At 39.0% G+C, this 23920-nt stretch overlaps 1 protein-coding gene across 5 annotated transcripts in view; it reads left to right on the forward strand.

The window, feature by feature from the left end:
• The window catches only part of fn1.S (fibronectin 1 S homeolog), a 44181-nt gene extending 25739 nt beyond the window's left edge, over positions 1 to 18442 (forward strand). Inside the window, exons 20-45 of one of the 5 annotated variants that reach the window (XM_041577682.1) lie at positions 211 to 305; positions 763 to 931; positions 1227 to 1313; positions 1559 to 1750; positions 3081 to 3353; positions 4238 to 4420; positions 4643 to 4732; positions 5212 to 5481; positions 5582 to 5698; positions 5860 to 6024; positions 6216 to 6371; positions 6490 to 6603; positions 8400 to 8669; positions 9273 to 9460; positions 9573 to 9660; positions 10591 to 10767; positions 10905 to 10994; positions 11167 to 11346; positions 11581 to 11670; positions 13956 to 14086; positions 14221 to 14359; positions 14554 to 14721; positions 15202 to 15327; positions 15544 to 15650; positions 16064 to 16165; positions 17678 to 18442. In XM_041577682.1, coding sequence (XP_041433616.1) covers positions 211 to 305; positions 763 to 931; positions 1227 to 1313; positions 1559 to 1750; positions 3081 to 3353; positions 4238 to 4420; positions 4643 to 4732; positions 5212 to 5481; positions 5582 to 5698; positions 5860 to 6024; positions 6216 to 6371; positions 6490 to 6603; positions 8400 to 8669; positions 9273 to 9460; positions 9573 to 9660; positions 10591 to 10767; positions 10905 to 10994; positions 11167 to 11346; positions 11581 to 11670; positions 13956 to 14086; positions 14221 to 14359; positions 14554 to 14721; positions 15202 to 15327; positions 15544 to 15650; positions 16064 to 16165; positions 17678 to 17758 — 3848 coding nt within the window. In that variant the 3' untranslated portion in view covers positions 17759 to 18442. 5 annotated transcript variants of the gene reach the window in all.
• Positions 18443 to 23920: the final 5478 nt, after the last annotated feature.

A 23920-nucleotide genomic window follows, 5' to 3' on the forward strand; every position in this document is an offset into this window, starting at 1 on the left:
TAAATATATATATATATATATATATATATATATATATATATATATATATATATATATATATATATATATATATATATATATATATATATATATATATATATTTTCTATCCTCTCCACTGCATAATGTTGTTTTGCTTGTTCTGCCCCCTGCCGTTAAAAATTTCTTGCACTATATCGTGGCTTATGATCTTTCTTTTATGTTTTGTCTAGTGGAACCTGTGGGATCAATTCCACATTACAACACTGAAGTCACAGAGACAACCATAGTAGTAACCTGGACCCCTGTACCCAGAATAGGGTTCAAGGTGGGTGATACATTTTTCTGTCACAATTTACTCGGTTGCACATTTTATTGCAAGAGATCCTTTAAGATTCGGTGCCCACATATTCCCATTGGCAAGGGTTTATGTTTAGGAGATTTGTTTATCTAAGGATATGTAGTTGTATGCAAATTTGGCGTAAAACAACAAACTGAAATGGCCTTCTCCTGTTTAACTTGGAGTTTCAGAACCTTTTCGAAACATGTACAGGTTTTCCTTAGACAAGTGTACCCTAAGACTTCAATAAATATTCAATGTTTTCTTCCTCTCATACCATGCTTCCTGTTGCAGATGTGTGGTGAGTATCTTTTCACTGACCTAAACTCCCCCCCCCCCCGTCCTTTTTTGTTGCAACTGCATTTTATTGTAGAGGACATTTAAGTAGTGTTGCTATTGTAAATATATATATATATATTACTTGCTTCATTGTTTTTTTATGTAGCTGGATGTTCGACCCAGTCAAGGTGGGGAGGCACCCCGGGAAGTCATATCTGAGTCTGGCAGCATAGTGATCTCTGGCCTAACTCCTGGAGTTGAATATACATACAGTATATCTGTTCTAACGGATGGCGTTGAGAAGGACATTCCCATCACCAAGACTGTGGTCACACGTAAGTTAAGTGCATACAGAACTCGGTTGAAAGCCGCTTCTGTGCTTCTAAGCCTCCTCTTTTCAACAATGTGGCATTCACCTTTTTAGATTTAAAAACAAATCATTTTTTTTTTTTTTTGGGTGCAAGAAATTCTGTGGGAACAATGTAATTTGCACTTGCCTTTCAGCTTTGATGTGTTTTAAAGTTTGTTTCGAATTAACAAGATAAGAAATTTAAAAAATGTATGATATGATTGTACGTTTGATGGACCAGTACTATATCAAACCACTGATTGTAATTTAATTAATTGCAGCCCTCTCTCCTCCCACCAACTTGCGTCTCCAACCAAGCAGAGATTCTGCTACACTTACTGTTTACTGGGACAGAAGCATTTCACCAGGTAAATTGAGCCCCCGAAATATTAAGAATAAAATGTATTGGTGCATACTGTTTTGCAAGATTCTGTTATTAATTCTGTTGTTAATTAGTATAAACAAAAGTTAATTAAAATTGCACATTGATAATTTAGGTTCATTGATGCTCTGTCTAGGTTCCAAAAAGTAGAATGGACAGTAATGTACAGAAGTGTGCTATTAAAAAATGCTAGCGGTAGCTGACATATATTTCTTTTCTACTCTATTCCAGGAATAACTGGGTACAGAATTTCTACCACACCCACTCCCATGCAGGTTGGCAATTCCTTGGAAGAGGAAGTTGGTCCAAGTCAGACATACTGTGTCTTTGAAAACTTGAGCCCTGGTGTAGAGTACAACGTTAGTGTATATGCAGTTAAAGAGGAAGAGGAGAGTGCACCTCTATCCCAAATGTTTCTTCAAGGTAATTCCATAATAAACCTGAGAGACCATATTTGTATGTTCTTAAAGTATCGCATTGGTATTGTTGGGTCTGCAGCTTTTTAACCCCATTTTTTAAATGACTGTATACAAAGGCTTTGCTTGCTTTGCCGTAGTGTGTTATTTTGATTTGCAGCTACATGCTGCCTGGAAATGTATCTTGATTGCATACCTGCTTACAAATCAAGTTTTTATGTGGTTTCCCTTCTTCACTGAATGAGTATAGCAGACTATTCACCTTTTTAAAGGGTGAGTTGTCTGCTGGCAACCTTTCCATTCTGTACACTTTAGAACTGAAATTTGCTATTGTGTGTCTGGAAAAACTATATAGTTAAATTGCTTCAATCACTGAATGTATATTTTGGCTCAATTAATCCTTCGGTTGCAGAGGTCGCTTTGCAGTGGTGAATATTTTGTGTGTAACAAATCGTCTAATAAGCATTTCTGCTTTGACATGTTGCAGGAGTGCATGCTCAATTGATGGCTGAGTCTTTCTTAGCCATCTTGTGTCCATTTTCTAAAGTATGTCTTCTAGAAGACCAGAGTATTTATTTTCCTTTAATGCTGTATCTACAGTGCATTCAGGGCCATGACACCTGGTAAAACTGCCCCTAAAGCAATGCAATTTGCCACTAGAGCATATACTTTGTTGATAGCACATTGTCTTAGCATATTTAATGCAAGCAATCTTTGAAGCCCACTTGGTATAAAACATTGGCCTGTCTTCATAAGTTCAAATTCAAGTTATCTCCCCTTCTATAAGCAAATCCAAGAACTTCCCATAACTACCCAAAGAGAGTTCTTTGATTCTCTTCTTTAGCATTGAAAAAACATTCATTCAGATTTTCCTACTGATCTGTATGGGCCAAAGCTTCAACCTGCTTTACATAATCCTAATCAATGTATAAACCCTTCACTTGGATCTGTCATGTGTCCCATCCTACCCACTGGCTAAGGATGGGAAATAGCCCACTAGCAGTAACTAAAAACAGTTAAAAGCTCTAGTTAAGTAGTGGGAACACAGTGGATTACTTACCTTGGAGGAGGTTTCTGCTGAATTGTAAACGAATTAGAGCAATCTTAGTGGATTTAACCTTTAAGCAGTCCTCCAAGTAGTTCACTTCAAAGCCTTGTGCAATGAAATATCCATTCTATTCCTTTAATTTTTACTCAATTTTGACACACGGAACATCAAAAATGCTTTTGATCCATGTTGCTTTCTGTAATTGTATGAATGAATCTTAATTGACCTGCTTTGCCTCCCTCCTTTCTGCCTCCACACTTTCTGCTTTTTCCCTGCATCCCCATGCCAGAGATACCCCAACTGACTGACATAAAGTATGATGATGTAACTGACACGAGCATTGACCTGAGGTGGACGCCCCTTAATTCCTCCAACATTATTGGCTACCGAATCACGGTGGTTGCGGCGGGAGAATCCGTCCCAATCTACGAGGAATTTGTGGGCCCCACAGATGGGTATTACAAAGTTTCAGGATTGGAACCCGGCATTGACTATGAGATCAGCCTGATAACGCTTATTAACGGTGGAGAGAGCGCCCCGACCACAATCATACAGCATACGGGTGATTGTAAAATGCTGACTATTTTGCAAAGGGTGGGCACTGTTGCACAAGCTTGCCAGCTTAAAAGTTGAAATCTTTTGTACATGATGAGGCACTCGGATTGCCCTGTTTGCAGCCTTCTTTGTAAATTTGCTGGCATTATGTTTGCAGTAAATACTACAATGTTGAAATGCATTTCTGCTAGCAAAGAATTCTGGGTGGAGAATAAGGATGTAATCCAGTTCTAAAAACATATTTCAAGATTGTCCAAACCTTCAGTAATAGAATTATTATTTCATCCAGAGGTTGTTGTCTTGTTTGTTTCATTCAGTTGTGGCTGAAAAGTCCAGATTGACTTAGAGATAAAAAAAACAGTGCTGGTGGTTCATGCAACATTGCGCGCTCTTCTAACTAATGGGACAGTGGGGTGGTTAATTTGCTGCATGAAGTTATTTAGACTTTGTGTAGGTTACATGGTTCTACTCCATGGCTATGGAATTTATTGTCAAAATAAGGATGATTTTTCTATTTTAATTGCATGTTATTTTACTTTGTAATAGTCTGACAACTGCCTCATACAACCTACAGACTTTCATATACATTGGTTACATTAAATTCAGAGCTGAAAAGCAGCTGTTCGTGCTAGTCCATTGCAAATAAGACTGTGAATGTAATTCTTTATGCACTGTGATTAGTCTTGATCAAACCAGAATATGCCACATAAAATGGCCAGTAAGACCAACTGACCTGGATAAACATTGATCACCAAACTGCATGAAAATCTGTAGTGTGCATGAATCCTCTTTAACAAAATAATGCATGCACACTTTCAACATCTATGTATTGCCTTTTGGGTGTTTTAATTTTTATTGTGTTTTTTTTTTTCTTTTATTTTAAAACTATAGCTGTTCCACCCCCAACTAATTTGCGTTTCACCAACATTGGCCCTGACAACATACGAGTCACCTGGTCACCTCCAACTTCTATTGAACTATCAAGTTACCTAGTACGATATTCTCCTGTGAAGAAGCCAGATGATGTGACAGAACTCTCCCTTTCTCCATCTACCAACATGGTCGTTCTATCAAGTAAGAACCTAACTAGAAGGCCAGTGAAGAAATGTATTTGTAATGGAATACTTAGGAATACTAAACATAACAATGTTTAGTTGGCTTTATGCAATGTGGAATTATAAAATGTTTATCGAAGTACTTCTTTGCCCAGTGTAACCTCCTTTTAAGGTCTTAGATATAGATCTAGATCTGTTTTCTAGAAATAGATTTATTTTATTTATGTATTTATTTTTGCAGACTTGCTGCCCTTCACCGAATATTTAGTCAGCGTTCACTCTGTTTATGAGGAGAGAGAGAGTAGTTCCCTCAATGGTGTAGCCAAAACCCGTGAGTATCTTTTTTTTTTTTTTTTTTTTTTTTTAATGTATTATTTTGTGTTTTGTTTAGATTGTTGGAGGAAAAAACCTAATGCTGTTTATCTAATATAAGTAATTCAAAAAAGATATACCATGACCTGGATGAATGAAAATCTTCATAGTCGAATGCGGTTTATTTTTCCACGTTTGCTTCCTTGGGACAAGGGCAGACATGGTGGATTATCCACTTTCCCTGTTTGCCCCAGTCTAATAAAGCAAATCAGAAGCTGTTTATGTGACTGAATGAGTTGGTAACTTAGCCTAGGTGTCTTTTTATGAGCTGTGCTTGATGAAACATGACTCCTTTTTATAGGAAAGAAATTGGGTATAAGTACTTTTTAACACTGGATTATTTAATTTGCAGGAGCATGTTGTACTTGGTGTTTCCTGTGCCATATGTATGTATTTGGAGAATACATATTAGTTTAGTATTGTTTTCTTTTCAAATAGATTTGGACTCTCCAACTGGCATTGCCTTTTCTGAAATTACTCCCAATTCATTCACTGTACACTGGATTGCTCCACGTGGCCCTATCACTGGGTACAGAATTCGGTACCAGTTAGAAAGTGGAGCTGGGCGACCCAAGGAGGAGCGGGTACCTCCATCCCGGAACTCTATCACCCTCACTCACCTCATTCCAGGTTCAGAATACCTTGTCAGTATCATTGCTATCAATGGTCAACAGGAGAGTTTGCCACTTGCTGGACAGCAAGCCACTGGTACAGCATATTTTTCATTTTTTAGCTGGAAATAGGTTATTTTTAATAACCATTTGCGATTGTTAATCCTCTGTTTATAACTGTTCTTTCTGTCATATAGTATCTGATGTCCCAACTGATTTAGAGGTGACTTCTTCCAGTCCTAACACACTCACCATCTCTTGGGAAGCACCTGCAGTGAGTGTACGTTACTACAGGATCACCTATTCCCAGACAGGTGAGTCGGTAACCTAATTTGTTAGGAGTTTCTGAACGTACACTAATATAATATAATATAATGTCAGCTCTCCTTTCTCTCTTGTTGAAAGGCAGTCTTAGGTGGGGGATTGTATATACTTAATTTTTTTTCTTTATATCCCTCTGGGTTTGCTTTTGTAGGAGGCCACGGTCCAGAGAAGGAGTTCACAGTTCCAGGGACATCCAACACTGCAACCATCAGAGGCTTAAATCCAGGAGTTAGCTACACTATTACTGTTTATGCAGTGACTGGGAGAGGAGACAGTCCAGCCTCTAGCAAACCACTTACCATTATTCACAAGACAGGTAAAAGTAATTCCTTATCAACTGTCTTTACTTTAGGTATATCTAAATGTCACGTAAAACTTTGTGTTTTGTTTATGCTGTCCATGAAATAACCCACTTGATTCTGACACAAGGAATAGAGCGTTCCAATTGTGACTTTTCACAATGTTTAAATAACTCTGTTTTTAACATTGTTCACTAAATATTTGCAGATGTTGACCAGCCAATTGACATGGCTGTCACCGATATCCAGGATCACAGCATCCATGTCAAGTGGTCTCCTCCTCCAGGCCCTGTCACTGGTTACAGAGTCACTAGTGTCCCGAAAAGTGGCCAAGGAGAGACCTTTTCCCAAGTCATTTCTCCAGGTAGTTTTTCTAAATACATTTCTAATGAAAGCCGTATAAAAAAATGTTACTCCATTTCCATGAGTTTTTCATTTGTCTATTTTGCCAGTATCCAATCAGTATGTTTCTTCTCCCACAGATCAAACTGAAGTGACAATTGTGGGCCTGCAACCAGCTGTAGAGTATGTGGTGAGCATATACTCACAAGGTGAAAATGGAGAAAGTGAGCCTTTGGTTGAAACTGCAGTTACAAGTACGTCTGGATTTGTTGTTTATTCATTCCCAATGTCTATAAATGCTTATTCTTAACTTTTTTTATACCCAGGATATTCAAGTGGCTTTTATCTGCAAAACTTGCACACCCCAATTTTTTTGTTTTTCTTATTTCATCTTTAATTTTTGGACCTAGGCAAATGAAATCTAGGAAAACTGCAGCTCCTACTCTGACTCCAGTAACTGACCAGTATTTATGGACATTTCTTTTGTCCCTGCTTTCTTAAAATGTGTGCTGTGCAACATATTTGGTAAACCAATCAATATGATCTCCGGTTTAGATTGCAATATTCCATTGCATTAATCCTTAATTTCTCTGGCAGTCGCTGCTTCCCAAGTAATGCTTCTTTCAATGTTTATCTCCTGCTAAATTCTGCAGCTTTGAAATTCAAAGGTCCACTATTGCACTTGGCTCATAAAACTACCTATGCAAACATAATTTTCTTATAGGTTACTAAAATTTGAAATAATTTAAACCATTCCTGCTTAAATTAAAATAGGGCAGTTCTGTCCTGCATGCCAAACCACTAATGGAGTTTTGTAGGGAGATTATAACATAATGGTAGGGCTGCGAGAGAGAACATAGATGCCAGCCAGCCTAGGAAAATTGATATTTAGTCAAGACTAACAATGTAAACTGAGTGATTAATAGCAGATAAGGAAAACAAGTGTAACATATTTATGCATTATGATATTTAACTAAGAGATTTTTTTTTTAAAATGCTTGTATAGTGACTCACTAAGAAAGCTAAAAGCTGCCATGTAGTTCAGTGTGTAGTTAAGGTACTCATTGATTAAGCTTAATTAGCATAAATATGGAGACCATTTATATGTCCAATTATTTCAGTCAGTTTTTCTTAATTAAATATTATGAAGAAAGATTAGCTGGTAACTACTGAACTAGATCCTTCTTAACGTTCTTCGTACATGTATGGGATCTGTTGGCCAGAAAGAAATGGGATGGCCATAGACTCCATTTTAAGCATATAATAAAAACAGTACCTTTGTACTTGATCCTGATAAAAATATAATAAATCCCAATTGGAGACAAAACAAACATATTGGACTTCATTAATGTTTAAAGGGTTTTTTTGGGGTAGGCTTAGGGCATTTTTGCGCTGTGTTCCATCTTAATGCGTTCAGCCGCAGGGGCGCAGGACAAAACAAATCTGATTCTTCATTATGGGCACGTACAGCCGAAGGGGAGCGGGGGACAAAACGCATTTGATTCTTCCTTGGGGAACACAGGGGAGTGCAGGGCAAAAGCGCCTGTGTGTAAGAGCCCTTAAGGCATGGAGATCCAAATTACAGAAGGATCTGCTAAACCCCAGGTCTCGAGCATTCTTGGTGAAAGGTTCCATACCTGTACCTCTAAATGGAAAAATCTGAATTATTACAGAACTACATTTTATTAACGATTCTAAAGCGCTAACCGATTCCTATGATTGTATGTCGAACAGTGTTCAATTATTCAACCCAGTTTTAATCTAGCCCCTTGGTCTTCTGCATGTTAAGAAATTCTGATTTAGGTAATCAGTGAGACTCTAATCTGCCATCTGATACCAATCTAATATATTTGACCATTCAAACTTACTGTTAATTGGGTTGCAATGGGTTTAAATCTTTTGCATTGAAATTCTGCTTTTGCTTATTCTAAATTTGAGGGAAATTATTGGACTGCTTTAGCTTTAAAAATGTGTCTTTGGGCTAAACTTTTTCTCTCCTTTCTTGCCAATAACGGCTACTAACTGCTTTCCTGATTAATTTGCCTGACAGACATTGACAATCCCAAAGGACTGACATTCACTGATGTGGGTGTTGATTCCATTAGACTGGCTTGGGAAGTCCCAGATGGGCAGGTCACCCGCTACAGGGTCACCTACTCAAGTCCTGAGGATGGAGTAAAAGAGTTGTTCCCAGCTCCAGAAGGGGATGATGACACGGCAGAATTGCACGGTCTGAGGCCGGGCACAGAATACACTGTGAGCATTGTGGCATTGCACGATGACATGGAGAGCAAGCCATTGATTGGGATCCAGAGCACAGGTATCTTGGCCACATGGCAAGGTCATGGTTGGAAGACCTATGTGGCTCTTCTGGTGTTGGTGTGTAGGGTGCATGCCACATACACTCCTTACTCAAGTTATTGTTGTTCACTCTTCCAAGTCTGTTATTAACATGCATTTTTCTGAAGTTACGTGATAAACGTCAAGGCCAATCTTCTTTTCAATACCAGCAAAGGATTTTTATTGGCTGGCAAATGTTTATATTCTAATTGCAGGTGGAAATGAACAAGTTTGGACCAGCAACCATTTCACTGTTAATTTGTAAATGCCAGTGGCCTTCTAAGTTACTAATAACTATGTATGCATCCACAGATGGTTTGTTTTGTCTTTGGAGATAAGCAACCTTACATGCTAGTACACGTAGTTTATATGTGGAATATAAACTTTGGTGCTTGGTAATACTTTGCTTATTTGTTGAAGGATTGGCCTGGCTTTCTCTATTTAAAAAAACATGGACTATATCCTTTCGTACTGCATGCTTTGTTATGCATGCTTATTTTGCCTGCAATCTGCACCTAATGATTTAATGTTGGTCCTAATGCTCTGTACCAATTGTTTGTGCAATCTGATCTTTGTATTATAGCAATTCCAGCACCAACAAATCTTCAGTTCTCCCAAGTGACACCAAGTGGCTTCTCTCTTAGCTGGCATGCACCCACTGTCCATCTCACTGGGTACCTGGTACGGGTGAACCCTAAGGAGAAAACTGGGCCTACGAAGGAAGTTAGACTTTCTCCAGGTGTCGCTGCTACAACTGTAACTGGTCTGATGGTGAGTAGCAGGGCTAACCTATTTATATTTAAACAAATTATATATTTTTGGTTATACTTTTATTTATTTCTCCAGTATTCATCGGAACATCTTTCTCTGTTAACCTCAACAGGTGGCCACAAAATATGAAGTGAATGTTTATGCTCTTAAGGATTCTCTTACAAGTCAGCCACTGCAGGGTTTAATCTCTACACTTGATAGTAAGTATCAACATTTTCAGTGAACAAATTGGTTCCTAAGGGATAGCAGTCAATCCAAGTAAAGGCCACCCACCCATGGATGTATGCGGTTTATCCACAAAAGAAGTTATACTTTAAAAATTAAGGAGTTCTGGTAATTATTTAGCTTATCATAGCCCACTAGCAAATAAGATGTAGTGATGAGTGAATTTTTCACCACCAAGTTTGGCGATATTACTCCAACTCCTTACATTCCAATGGGTGAAAAAAAATTGTCTCCCATAGACTTCAATGTTGGTTCACGAATTTTCAGCGAAGCAAAACGGGTCAGATTTCGCCCATCACTTAAGACTTATTTTATGATCTTTTAATTTTTAATTCTAAACATAACCATTAGTGTTTATTAACATAACACAGTTCTTATATCTGGTTGAGTTCCTGAACTGGGGCTGCTTGCCTATGTTGCTACATAACCTTACTGACTCTTACTTGGCAACATGCAGGGCCAGATTTTAAAATTTGGTGCCCCTAGGCCACCCGGCTGCTTGCACTCCCAACCACCCCCCAACCCCTCAGCTGCACTTCACCCATCCCCATTGCTGCCACCTGCTCTGAGCCACATCCGATCTTCTTCACTGCACTCTTCTTCACAGGGATATGGGCAGCATGCCCCCCCCCCGGATATCTACCCCCTCTAGGCCTGGGCCTTTGTGGCCTACCCACAAATCCGGGCCCGGCAACATGGGTTTTCCCATTTTGTTTTTCCTTTGTCCTAATAAATCCGGATTATTCAGATTGGTTTTCAGTATTGGTTTCTGTTGGTTTATATTCAACCAGATCATTAAACACTAACCATTTTATATTTAATATGGCTAATTTTAGACATTGTAATATGTATGCCCCCGTTTGTTTGTTCTCTTTGATAATCTGTTGTCTCTTTACTATTCCTAGATGTTAGTCCACCTCGAAGACCTCGTATCCAAGATGTGACAGAGACCACAGTTACCCTGTCCTGGCGCACTAAGACAGAGACTATAACTGGCTTCCAGATTGATGCTATACCTGCAGACGGTCAGAATCCTATTAGAAGAACAGTTGATGCAGATCTCAGAACATTTACTATCACAGGTAGAAAAGATTTTCTACTTATAAAGTGGATTGTGAGTTAGCAGGACACTGTTTCAGAGCTTAGGTAAACATAAAATCTTGACCTCTGGAATCTTTGACCCATGTGGTTTAACTTAGTTTTTTTTTTGACCTTCTAGGTTTGCAGCCCGGCACAGACTACAAAATCTATCTCTACACCCTAAATGACAATGCTCGTAGCTCTCCTGTGACTGTTGATGTCACCACAGGTACTTTTTATAATTAATATTGAAATTCCCCAGCAGCACTCAAATGTTTTCAGATTGTCTCCTGGATTTAATAAGGTCAACCTCCATAGATTGATATATTTAACGTTTAAATGTAGTCTGGAATTTTCTTCCATTTACTACTTATAATAAAACTTGTGTTTTGTGTTTTTAGCTGTGGACTCTCCATCCAACCTGCGTTTCCTCACCACAACTAGCAACTCCCTGCTGTTCACTTGGCAGCCACCTCGCGCTCGTATCACTGGCTATATCATACGCTACGAAAAAGCTGGGGGCCTAATAAAGGAGCACCTCCCACGTCTCCCAGCAGGAACCACAGAGTCTACTCTTACCAGTGAGTGGCTGCCTCTAACTGAATTCTATTAAATCTGCCACTTTTCAATTTTAAGAAACCCTTCAATCTATTGAAGTCATGGTTTCACAGTTTTTGTGTTATGTAGATATAACCGAAAAGTGGTAGTGCTTTAAAAAGAATGCCTTTTAATGGCTCATGTCCATATTTTTGACATTATGGTCCACAAAATTGTTTGGACCTCAAAACCACTAATTCCGCTTTTAATTTTTACAGACCTGGAGCCAGGCACAGAATATATTATCTATATTATTGCTGTGAGAAACAATATGAAGAGTGAGCCTCTTGTGGGACGTAAGAGAACAGGTATGAGCAAATATTCAGTCTTTTTAGTATGGGCTACAGGAAAGGTTTTGTAGGACCCTCCAGCCACTGCAAATTGCCCCCACACATCTCCTGGAAATGGTTTTATTTTTTATTGCCACCCCAAAGAGCCCAATAAAAACCCAGTTTTCTGAAAGTTCAGTGTGATCACTTGGCCTTTATGTAAAAATAGTTTTTTAAATGATAATGCTTCTTTTTTCCTACCCAATGAGCTTTTCTGATATTCTTGTGTCCTAGTCTCTAAACCTGACTCTTACTGACAAATGATTTGCTTCATTAAATTATGAAGGGTTAAAATGGTTTCAGGTGGTCAAAAACAAGTTAATTAAGAATAGGTATATATGCTGATTTCACTGAATTTTTCGCAGTGCCTTTATGCACGCTGATTTTTGCAACTAGTGGCATCCCACTGATCACAAAATAAATAGTTGGGTTAGCTAGTCGTATGCTAGTCAATCCATGGGTCGATGCTCACCGTATGATCTGGCTGTGCGTGTTTAAGCTTAGAAGGAAAGCTTTGCACTTAGCTTAATACTGATCAAACTGTCGCCTAGAAATCACAGGCAAATTAATTTTCATACAATTAGAAGTTTAATTACGCAATGGAAAAGCTTTCCCCTCAACATAAAAAAATTGATCAACCATACTGAATGTAAATACAATTGCATGGTTAAAAAAAAAGCCGGTTGAATGCAATTTTTACGACGTTCCAATTTGCATGCAGACTTATTTGTATTTCATCACATATACAATGATTTCCTCATTTAGCTGTAATTCATGCTTTAACATATCAATGGGTAAATATATCCTATTAATTTAATTTTACTTTAAAGACACCGTAATTATGAAGGTATTTTGTGTGTGCCAACTATTCCTGCAGTATATGCAGATCAGTCTGAACAGTCACTGGTCAACATAACACACCTTGAATGTGTCTTGTGACCCTAATGTCTCTAAATCAAATATAGAGAGTATAAACTCTATGCAGAATGTATGGCCTCATGTTTTACTGTGTATTTAAAGGCAAGTAAAAGAATGATGAACTGGACAGGACTGACTGTGGGTATATTTTCCCTTGCTATTGCTCCTTAATTGTAATTGGTTTAGATGCCTGTAGAAGAATAAATTGCTGTAATAGATTTAGTGCATCTCTAACTTGGGTAATTATAGGATGCTCTGTAGCAAGCAGATATATGCAATAGTAGGTATTGTTGCTCATGGTTTCAGTGACACACTTGATACTAGTGTCATCATACATTTTTAGACTTAAATTTGAGCAGTCCGTGATCATTCATGCTAAGCATAACATAGGTGTAAACTGCAGTAGTTCAGCAACACAAAGCAACAAATCATTTGAAAGATTTGGCCAGTATACTGCAAGTTAGATTAGAAAATAAAAGTGAAAATCTGAATGGTTGCTATGGCTAACTGCATGTTTGTACCTATGTTCGTAAATTAGCACTTCAGCTTCTTTCCATGCCTTAAGGTAAACTATCATTGACAATAAATTATTAGATAAATTATTAAGCACACTTAGTTTTGGAGGAGCCATAGTATTGGTACAAACTGGCCATGCCTACTAAAAAAAAAACTTGGAGAAAGTCTCCAAAGTTACCCGGAGAAAGACCTTAAATTAAGCCTGCAACAACACCACAATGTACCAGTATCTGTACACTGCCATATCTCCTCTTTATTTCAGACATTTTGTAGAAAGATTGTACTATTTAAGGTCTCTGTTCCTTAAAGACACCTACATTGGCATCCTTAGAAAATTTTTAGTGCCAGATTTCAATTTTAACCTGCTCTTAGTGGGCAGTTACAGCATCCTATTTACCTACTGTTGACATATCTGTAATGATTGTTGCAGCTGCTGGGTTTCACTAATGCTTTGCTTCTATCGCTTCTAACACTTCTTCAACCAGACGAACTCCCCCGCCTGGTTACACTTCCACACCCTGGCCAAGGCCCCGAAATTCTTGATGTTCCCACCGATGAAGAGAACACACCCCACATCACACAAACTAAGTTGGACAACGGTAATGGTATCCAACTTCCAGGCTCTAATGGACAGCAGCCCAGTTCTGACCATGAAGGGCAGCTTATTGAGGAACATGGTTTCAGAAGTCCCCTTGCACCCACTACTGCTGTGCCAGTGAGGCCAGGGAAATTTGCCCCTGGGCGCTACCCGCAGGAGAGGGTTGATATTGAGCTAGACACGTTTCCTGTGCAGCATGGAGATTTTGATGGTCCTTACCCTCATGGCTTAGGGCCACAGCTGAATGATTCTGGTGTCCAAGAGGTGGCATCCCATACTACAATTTCATGGAGACCTGAGTTGGAAACCACTGAATATATCATCTCTTGCCATCCTATTGACCATGAGGAAGCCCCATTGCAGGTAAGAGACAATAGCACTTCTTATCCTTGTTTCTTACATGACAAGCTGAAAATCCAGACATCTCACTACAAGTCTGTTAGTTTCAAGGTCATACCACCTTTTTAAACACTCTCTATCTTGCTTATCTGCTGCAGTTTAGGGTTCCTGGAACCTCTTCCAGTGCCACATTAAACGGGCTGACTCGGGGAGCCACTTATAACATCGTTGTTGAAGCACAGAAGGGGACTGATAAACACAAGGTCTTAGAGAAGCGTGTGACTGTTGGCAGTCCTGGTAAGTATTTAAGAAAACTGTATGCCTCTTAAGAATCTACTTTTCCTGATAGCTCTCAAATCAAGGTTATGTGATAGAATTTGTATGAAAGTAGCTGCTGCTTATAACTTGCAGTGTTGGCTACAAATATGTCTTTATAAAGTAGTAGAACACATAAATGCCAGGATGAAGAAATTTCAAGGTTTTTCTCATAGGTTCTCCTGAGGGAGTTTTACAGCCAGTCGAGGATACCTGTTATGATACATTCAGTGGAGCACACTATTCTGTGGGACAGGAATGGGAACGCATGTCAGAATCTGGTTTCAGGCTTTGGTGCAAGTGCCTGGGTTACGGGAGTGGACACTTCAGATGTGACTCATCCAGTAAGTGTCAATCAATTTTTATCCTTACCTTTATCATACATATTCATATATAAGCACCCCTTACTACTTTGCACTCTGGATCTGCCTCATCCCTTACTATTTGTTGGTCTTTGATAAATGCTGTTTATTTTTATCTTACCCACTTTTACCCCCTCAGTGATTCCATCCACAACTCATAAGCTTTACCAGTCTGTAAATTTGGGGGGTGTAAGTGATGATTGAGAATTTCCTGCCCTGCAGATCAGCAATAAGCGTTCAAGAAACCACCATGCAGTAATTCAGTAGAAAGTTGACTATTTCATGGAAGTTCCACATTGAAGGCATATTAATAGTGGAAACCCAGAAGCAGTTTCTCTTTTGAGGGATGCTTCTTATGTACAAATGGTTATAAAATATCAGATGAATAAAGTGAGTAGGACTGTAACAGCTGGGCACCCAACCTACTCATTTAGTGACACTATTTTGCTTTGTTCCTTTCAGAATGGTGCCATGATAATGGCGTCAATCACAGGATTGGGGAGAAATGGGACAGACGAGGAGAGAATGGACAGATGATGAGTTGTACCTGTCTTGGCAATGGAAAAGGAGAATTTAAGTGTGAACCTCGTAAGTTAAAAAGTCCAATATCAATCTGACACGATCTGTCAAAAGACATTAGAAAGTATGGAATTATAATGGGGGAACAAAGAGAAAGCAGCTCTAATAATAGAGCACAATATTGTCTATTCAGTCAGTAAGTGAGACACTCCTGCTTACAAAATGACTCCTGCTGAACAAATGTAACACAGCGCTCTCTCTCCTTCCTTCTCTCATCCTTGTCAGCTGAAGCTACATGCTATGATGAAGGGAAAATGTACAATGTTGGTGAGCAGTGGCAGAAGGAATATCTAGGAGCAATCTGCTCGTGCACATGCTATGGAGGACAGCAAGTAAGTCACCTAAATTGAACAGTAAATTGAAAGTGAGTCTTTTCTGTTAAGGTGCCTATAAAGTTCCATCAATGCAGCCAGAAAACGCTAGATCTTTAAATCCTAAAAGTATTTTTACAGGAAGGAATCCTACTGTGGTATAGTCAAAGTTTTAAAACCTTTTAAATAACCTTCGCTAGAGAAAATGCTTTGAATTTACTATTATTGCAGAGCTACAATACATATGAGCACTTGCCCTCCCTCACGAGAGTCAGCTGAGATGCACGGTATATTTTGAAGCTTCCTGTACTATATGGAAGCCCTATCCATAATTTCATTATCAAAAACCATTCTTAGTTGCTGTATTGTGACACTGTTTAAACCTTGTCGTTCTGTTGTACATTTTGTTAATGACATCCGTTTCTGTTCCTTAGGGGTGGAGGTGTGACAATTGCCGCAGACCAGGTGCTGTTTCTCCCGATGGCACTGCTGGGCAAACAGTGTCTCAGTTTACACAGAGATACCAACAAAACTATGTAAGTGGTGTTGAATTATAACACTCAAGCTTTACCTATTTGGGTAGTGGCTTGATAGATGGACAGACTGTCTGCACCGAAACTTTTATGCAAATTTTTCCTTCTGCCAACGCTAAAAAAATGACCTGAAAAAATTACAAGGCATGACTTAAAGGAACAGTAACACCAACAAATTAATTTTTTTAAAGTAATGAAAATATTATGTACTGTTGCCCTGCACTGGTAAAACTGCTTCAGAAACACTACTATAGTTCATGTAAACAAACTGCTGTAGATTCAATAGGATGAGTTGCTGTGTTCCTCAAAAACAAGTTATTGAGGATGGAACAAAACAGGTTAAAATAATATAGTGTAGTAATTCTATAAATAGTTTAAAACACCCTTTGTGCTGTTAAGTGATTATTCAAGTGGTATAATTACCATGTGCTATTCCACTTCCAAAAAAAACTATACATATAGGTATAAACAATAAGCTTAGTGTGTGTTGTATAGATCGCAACACATACTCATGTGAATTATAAGAAACCGTGTCACTGTGTTAGCAATTTGGCAACCCCCAAAATACTTGAAAAAATACTTGAAAAAAATAAATACAAACAATAAACTTAGTGTATGTTGCATTAATCGCAACACATAGTATTGTGAATTATAAGGAACCGTGTCACTGTGTTGACGATTTGGTAGAAGTGATCCTGCTTATTAAGCCAAGATAGGATAAGGAAGATATAGAAGCTGTAGTTTGGTTTAAATAGTAGTCCCCCAAAGGGATAGGATCCTCTGGTGGTATATTATACTCACGAGAGGGAATTTGATTCCAGGCAGTTTAGTTAAAACCTTTTCTTCGATATGGGTATTCTTGAATCCTTCGTGGACATAAATTAGAGCAACATGTGTAGGTACTTTTAAAACATTTTAATAACTAATTAAAAGATACACTCACAAAATTCGCTTGATAAAATCACGTATAAAATAATTTGGAGATCTCACTGCGCTGCTTCCAATGTTGGCGTCCTCCGTTGGCTGCTGCGCGTGTCTGCAAACTTGCTTCTGCCGTCTCCAAAGATTCAAATTGTCTCCACTAACGCGTTTCGCCTGTCGGCTTCGTCCCAGAGTGCTGGGACAAACTGCTGTGTAGCAATGGTGGAAAATGAGAGAGGCTATATGACGTAGGTTAAATCGTGGATACCAGAAAACACCATTATGTTCTACAGAGCTTATCTGCTGTGTAACCTGAGCCTCCTTTGAATGGCTGCCCCTATTGCTACACAGCAGCTTATTAATATAAATAAAATAGTGTTTCTGAAGCAAACACAGCAGTTTTACCAGTGCAGGGCAACACTGTATTATATTTTTATTACTTTAAAATACCTTTTTTATTGATGTTACTGTTCCTGTAACTATAGCTCATTGCTACAAGCTTTAAGTACAGTATCTCTGAATTCCTCCATAAACAGTGTTACTCCCTAATTTAAGATTATGTGATGATCTGTTTTTTTTTTTTTCTGTACATAGAATTTGAACTGCCCCATTGAGTGCTACCTTCCCCTGGGCCTTCAAGCAGATACACAGCACTCACAACAGACCCAGAAGTGAAGAACATCACAATACAGTCGTGGCACCACATGGGTGCACAGGGAGTTCAGTTAACATGCCCATACTAACTGACTGAAGATACAAAATACTTCAAACTTCACTGGAAGTATTTGAATGACATTCAGTATTCAGTGATTGAAATTTTTATGTTAACTTTTGCTTTTTAATTATGGTTGGGAAATGGTCCTTTTTTAAATAAAATAGGTGCTTTTGTTAGTGCCTTTTTCAAATATGGATTAGAAATGAAATTTGTAAAAAGGGCAACACTTGTGGCTGGGAGAATGTGTAATAGTTATTTCAGTGCTGGCTGAGCTGGCATCAGTGGACTTTGAATTCCAGGCAAAAATCAAAGGGACCATTGTTTTTTTTTATAATCCTGAAGTGGTGCTAGACTTGCTGCTTCTGACACAATTACCATATGCACAATCATAATTCCTTTTCCGCACAATCCTTACTAATGCCCAACTTTCCTCTACTGTCAGTGTTATTTATCAGAGTCTGCTTCATATGATTCCTTCTATTTTAATACAGAAAAGTGATTAAGTCTGAAAGTAATGGCAGTTGAATTTGATGTAATTATGGCTGGTGATTTTATTTTATTTTTTTTTATACTGTATGTGCCAAAGCTTTTACTACTGTGGAAAGATAATCAATCATTCTTTTAATAAAAAGATCCTGAAAATATGTATTTGTGTCATTTATTCATCTGTGGCAACGAACATTTTCATTCAAATGGGCAATGATCATGAAAATGTTATGTTGTGGAGGGTGCTAATCTACTTTAAAGGGATACTGTCATGGAAAAACACGTTTTTTTCCAAAACACAGCAGTTAATAGCAGAATTCTGCACTGAAATCCATTTCTCAAAAGAGCAAACAGATTTTTTTTTTTATATTCAATTTTGAATTCTGACATGGGGCTAGACATTTTGTCAGTTTCCCAGCTCCCCAAGTCATGTGACTTGTGCCTACACTTTAGGATGGAATTACTGAAGGGGACAACGAACAGACTAGGCATGTTAACCCTTCAATAACTTTCTGGCAGGTTGTTATTTCTCCTACTTTAATGTAACTGAATCGGTCTCGGTGGGACTTGGTGCTGTTGTTAGATCTTCAAGGGAGCTGCTATCTTGTTACCTTCCCATTGTTCTGTTGTTAGGCTGCTGAGGGGGAAAGGGAGGGGGTGATATCACTCCAACTTGCAGTAAAGAGTGATTGAAGTTTATCAGAGCACAAGTCACATGACCAGGGGCAGCTGGGAAATTGACAATATTTCTAGCCCCATGTGCTATTTCAAAATTGAGTATAACAAAATATGTTTGCTCTTTTGAGAAATGGATTTCAGTGCAGAATTCTGCTGAAGCAGCACTATTAACTGATGCATTTTGAAAAAAAAAAAAACATGTTTAACCATGACAGTTTCCCTTTAAGTTTCAGAATAATTTATATCAATGTAAAGCCAGTTCTGCTGACAAGTCAGGAGAAAGTTTCTAAAAAGTTAAAGAATAGGAACCCATTTAAACGGGCAAAACGGGAGCAGGTTTTTTTTTCCGGGCATCCTTAAAGGAACAGTTCAGTGTAAAAATAAAAACTGTATAAATAGGCTGTGCAAATAAAAAAAAAATGTTTCTAATATAGTTAGCCAAAAATGTAATGTATAAAGGCTGAAGTGACTGGATGTCTAATATAATAGCCAGAATCCAACTTCCTGCTTTTCAGCTCTATAACTCTGAGTTAGGGTAAGGCCAGACGAGGAGGCAACTTTGGGCGACTATTGAAAACGCATTGCCGCGTGTGCATTAGTGCAAGCGATTTTGCGCTGTAACCTATGGGGAAAAGACGCTGAGGCAGTTCGGGGAGATAGTCGCGCAAAAGACGTGGCGATAAGTCGCCAGGCGACAATCTCCCCGAATCTCCTCGTCTGGCCTTAACCCTTAGTCAGCGACTTGAAGGGGGGACATAACTGTCCAATGAGTTTGCAATTGATGCTCCGCATTTAACAGATTTAAAAGCAAGTGTTATGGCCCATGCCCCCCCTCAAGTCACTGATTGGTTACTGCTTGGTCACCAGGGTAACCAGTCGGTGGAAACCAAAGGAGCTGTTAGGTTAGACATCCAGTCACTCCAGCCTTCATAAATTAAATTTTTGGCTAACTAACTATTAAAACATTTTTAATTTTGCACAGTGTATCCATTTACCCATTTTTATACTGAACAATTCCTTTAAAAACTTGTAAGATAAAACTTTGATTTGAATTGTAGTAATTGAACCAACTTTATCAGATCTGTTAGTACGTGACACTTGGTATGCTCTAAATGAAGCTGAGGAGTCGAGGAAAATGTTTATTCTAGAAGCTGATGATCAAAGGCTGCTAAAGTCGGAAGCAGATTGTACTGGCTGAGCTGCTTTGTAATATTAATTACTAATTAGCCTTGTATGCTGAATTAATCATTTTATTTGTATATAGCGCCAACAATATACGCAGTGCTTTACCTTGGTTATAACAAACTTCAATAAACCTGGGAACACCCCACTTTTGAACCACAGGTATTGGTACCCATTTTCTTTTTCTGTATACTTGCAACTGGCTTGGGCGGAGGCCCGGAACCAATACTTTTATCCCCAATTGACCTATTTTTTGTACAGACTTTAACTCCAAGATGGGTGTCATCAGCATAAAGGTGATACTGAAGTCCAAACGACTGAATACGTTTTCCTAGCGAAGTAGTATAGAGCGAACAGCAGAGAGCCTAGAACAGAACTTTGAGGAACTCTGACAGATAGAGGGAATGTAGTAGAGTTAGAGAAGGCAACTTTAAAGGAACGGTCAGACAGATATGTAAACCATGAAAGATCAGTGTCACAAATGCCAGCTGAGGATAGAATGGGGGGGAGGGGGTCAACTGTGTCCAAAGCTGCAGAGAGATCTAGAAGGATTAGTATAGAATAGTGACCTTTAGTCTTTGCCAGTAGAAGATCATTGGTTACTTTGGTGAGTGCATTTTAAGTAGAGTTTGCTGGGTGGAAGCCAGATTGCAGTTGAGTGAGATGCTGGATCAGGCATTTGTAAACAAGTCTTTACAGTAATTTGGATACAAATGGAAGAAAGGAAACTAGGCGATAGCAGGTGAGCTGGGAAGTTTTTTTGAGGATAGGAGTGATTATTGCTTGTTTGTATAAAGATGGAAAAGTACCAGTAGAGAGTGAAAGATTAAATAGATGGGTAAGTGCAGGAGAGAGTGTATCAGAGATTGGATAGAGGAGGTATGGGGTCAAGGGAGCAGGTTGTGGGTTTTGAGCAGGCAAGAAGTTTGCTAAATTCATCTAGTGTTACAGGGGTGAAGGAGTGCAAAGTGGATGTGAGTGGACTGCATGAGCAAGATCTTGGGCAATTATATTAATGGGTGGAGGGGGGCATAAGTGTGTTAAATGTGGTAAATAGTTGCTGCGTTTTAGAGAACAGAGTGGAGATTAAATAAGAGAAGTACTGTTCTTAAGCTATTGATAGAGCTTGCTTGTAGCAGGAGAGCATGAATTTGGAGTGGATGAAATCAGGATCAGTTTGTGACTTTCTCCACAGTCGTTCAGCTGATCTACTACATCTTCTAAGGTACTGAGTTACACTAGTGTGCCAGGGTTGGGGTTTAGTTGGTCGGCTGTGATGGGTTGAAGAAGGAACAAGGGAGTCAAGAGCTGTTGAAAGAGCTTTGTTGTAGAGAGAAGCTGCCCTATTTGGAGAGGAAAGATTGTTAATATTAGAGATGGGTTGTGCTGATACTGTTAATAATTGTTGTGGATCAAATGCATTATGGTTTCTGTATGTGTGGGTGGAGAGAGAGATGGTTGTGATAGTGCGGGTTAAAGTGTTATCTGAAAGGAGAGTAGGTGATGGTCAGATGGGGGTAAGGATAGCAAGGTTGGATGGATGGCACGAGTGGCAGAATATAAGAACATGATCATCGATGTGGGTAGGTGAGTCGGTCCACAGAGAGACCAAATAAAGTTGTGAGAGAGGAGTTTAGAGGTGGCAGGAGAAGCAGAGTTGTCAATGGGAATGTTGAAGTCACCTAATATGAGGTGTCTGGTTGGAGAGAAAGTATGGAAGCCAAGCAGCACAGTGATCCAAGTAAGTAGTAAGGACCCAGGGAGCGATATGACAGTGGCACACAGTGAGATTGGAGAAAACAAATGTATGCTGTGGACTTCAAAAGAAGTTAAGGAGAGAGAAGTTGGTGTGGTTAGATTTTGAAACTTACATTTGGGGGAGAGAAGAAATCCAACCCCACCACCATGACGGCCATCCTGTCTAGGGGTGTGGCCAAGTCAGATAAGGTTTGCAGGATTAGAAGTGCGTAAAGTTTTAGAGACTGGCAAAGACATTGTTAAATGCCTGAGAGTGGGAATAGGTGAGGGTAGGAATTAGTGAGTGGGACCAGGGTTTGGGGAGATGTCCCAAGCTGCAAGTAACAGTAATAAGGAAAGTGAGACAAGGTGTGACCCAGATTTGACAGTGCGAGCATGTGTATTGTTTGATGGGTTGGAAGGGGATAAGAGATTTAACAATACTAGACAAGATTGAGAGAGGGTGATGGGAGCAGTGAAGAGGAGATTACAATTTCAGGATAGTTTGATGGATGTTGGAGTGCAGAGGATATGTGCAGAAGTATAGAGGAGAAAAAAAGAAGGAAATCAAATTACACATAGTTAAATGGTATAATCAGGCTTATCTTATAAAAAGTAATGACAGTGATGTCTTGATGAGATGTCCAATGTTTGCAGGAGCTTCCAATACAACTTATTTTCAACTGCTCTCCAACTGTATATGTTGTTCTTAAAATTTCGGTACTTTAAGTTATTAAATCTGCCATAGCTCTCCTGCCATACTTCCCTTAAAGTGAATGTCCTAATACACAGCAAGGGGGTCACATGGGTAAGGGCGGGCAGTTGATTAATGAAGACAAATTTAAAGACACAAGAATCTCCTAGTCTGGTTATCTAACAGAACATCAGTAATTAATTATTAGGACTGAGCCAGATGTGGCAATAACATGAACATACCAACCCTTCACTCAAGCATGTAGGAAAGTTTTTGAATTAAAAAAAAAAAGTACTTTGATCCTAATGAAGATATTATTAATCCTTATTAGAGGCAAAACAATCGTATTGTCCCAAGTGTTTTGGATAATAGATCCTATAACTGTGTGTGCATGTGTGTATATATAATATATCCTAAAATTTAAAGGAGAACTAACCCCCCTCCTGACAAAGGTCTCATCCACAGTCATCTAATGAGCCCCCTCTGTGCGACCTCCCTGCAGAGTCTATTTTAATGAACAGTGTCTCTCATAATAAAGCTGACCTATTTATGCAGAAATTTGCAGTGAGTCTTCATGTTCTTTTCCAATCAGTTCAGTGACACAGAGCTTGCAAACTATGTGAAAGGCACTGTTCACTGAAATAGACTCTGCAGGGAGGGAACAGAGAGGGGGCTCATTTGATGGCTGTGGATGGTATTCTTGTTCCGGGGGAGTTATTTCCCCTTTAAAGGTGAACTATGCCTTTCCTACTGACTTGCCATTTCTTGATGGTTACTGTTAAATTCATGTTCATGGCAAAGCAGTAATATTAAAAGTACTCAAATTTTCTTTAGGACTAATTGTGGGAGGAGAAGGCAGTTAACCAAAACAATCAGTTACACACCTTGTACAATGAACTCAGATGATCGATCCTCTTCCAGCATATTCTTTCTTCAAATTTCCCGGGGCAAACGCATTCGCAGTTGAACTAAATAGCCGACTTTTAAGTTAAAGTTCAGCTTTTCGTTCTACTGTGCGTCCGCGTGAAGGAAAGAGGGAGACGGAAGAGGATCGCTCTGTGGTGCTCACTGGTATAACCCCGGGCCAGTGCAGTTTTCTGCTGATAGGAGCACCAGCCCAGGGTTTCAGGTAAGTAAATACATTCACTTGGGGGTGCCAAATGTTACCTGAAACCCTTGTACTGTTTCCTTGCACTGGTAAAGCTGGTGTGTTTCTTTCAGAATCACCATTATATAGTTTATACTGTTTAAACAAGGTTCTGTGAAGCCACGGGGGCAGTCATTCAAGGCTCTGGTTACATAGCAGATAACAGATGCACTCTGCAGAATCCAATTGTATTCTAGT

The sequence above is a fragment of the Xenopus laevis genome, chromosome 9_10S (genome assembly GCF_017654675.1).
Source record: "Xenopus laevis strain J_2021 chromosome 9_10S, Xenopus_laevis_v10.1, whole genome shotgun sequence".
Taxonomy (NCBI): domain Eukaryota; kingdom Metazoa; phylum Chordata; class Amphibia; order Anura; family Pipidae; genus Xenopus; species Xenopus laevis.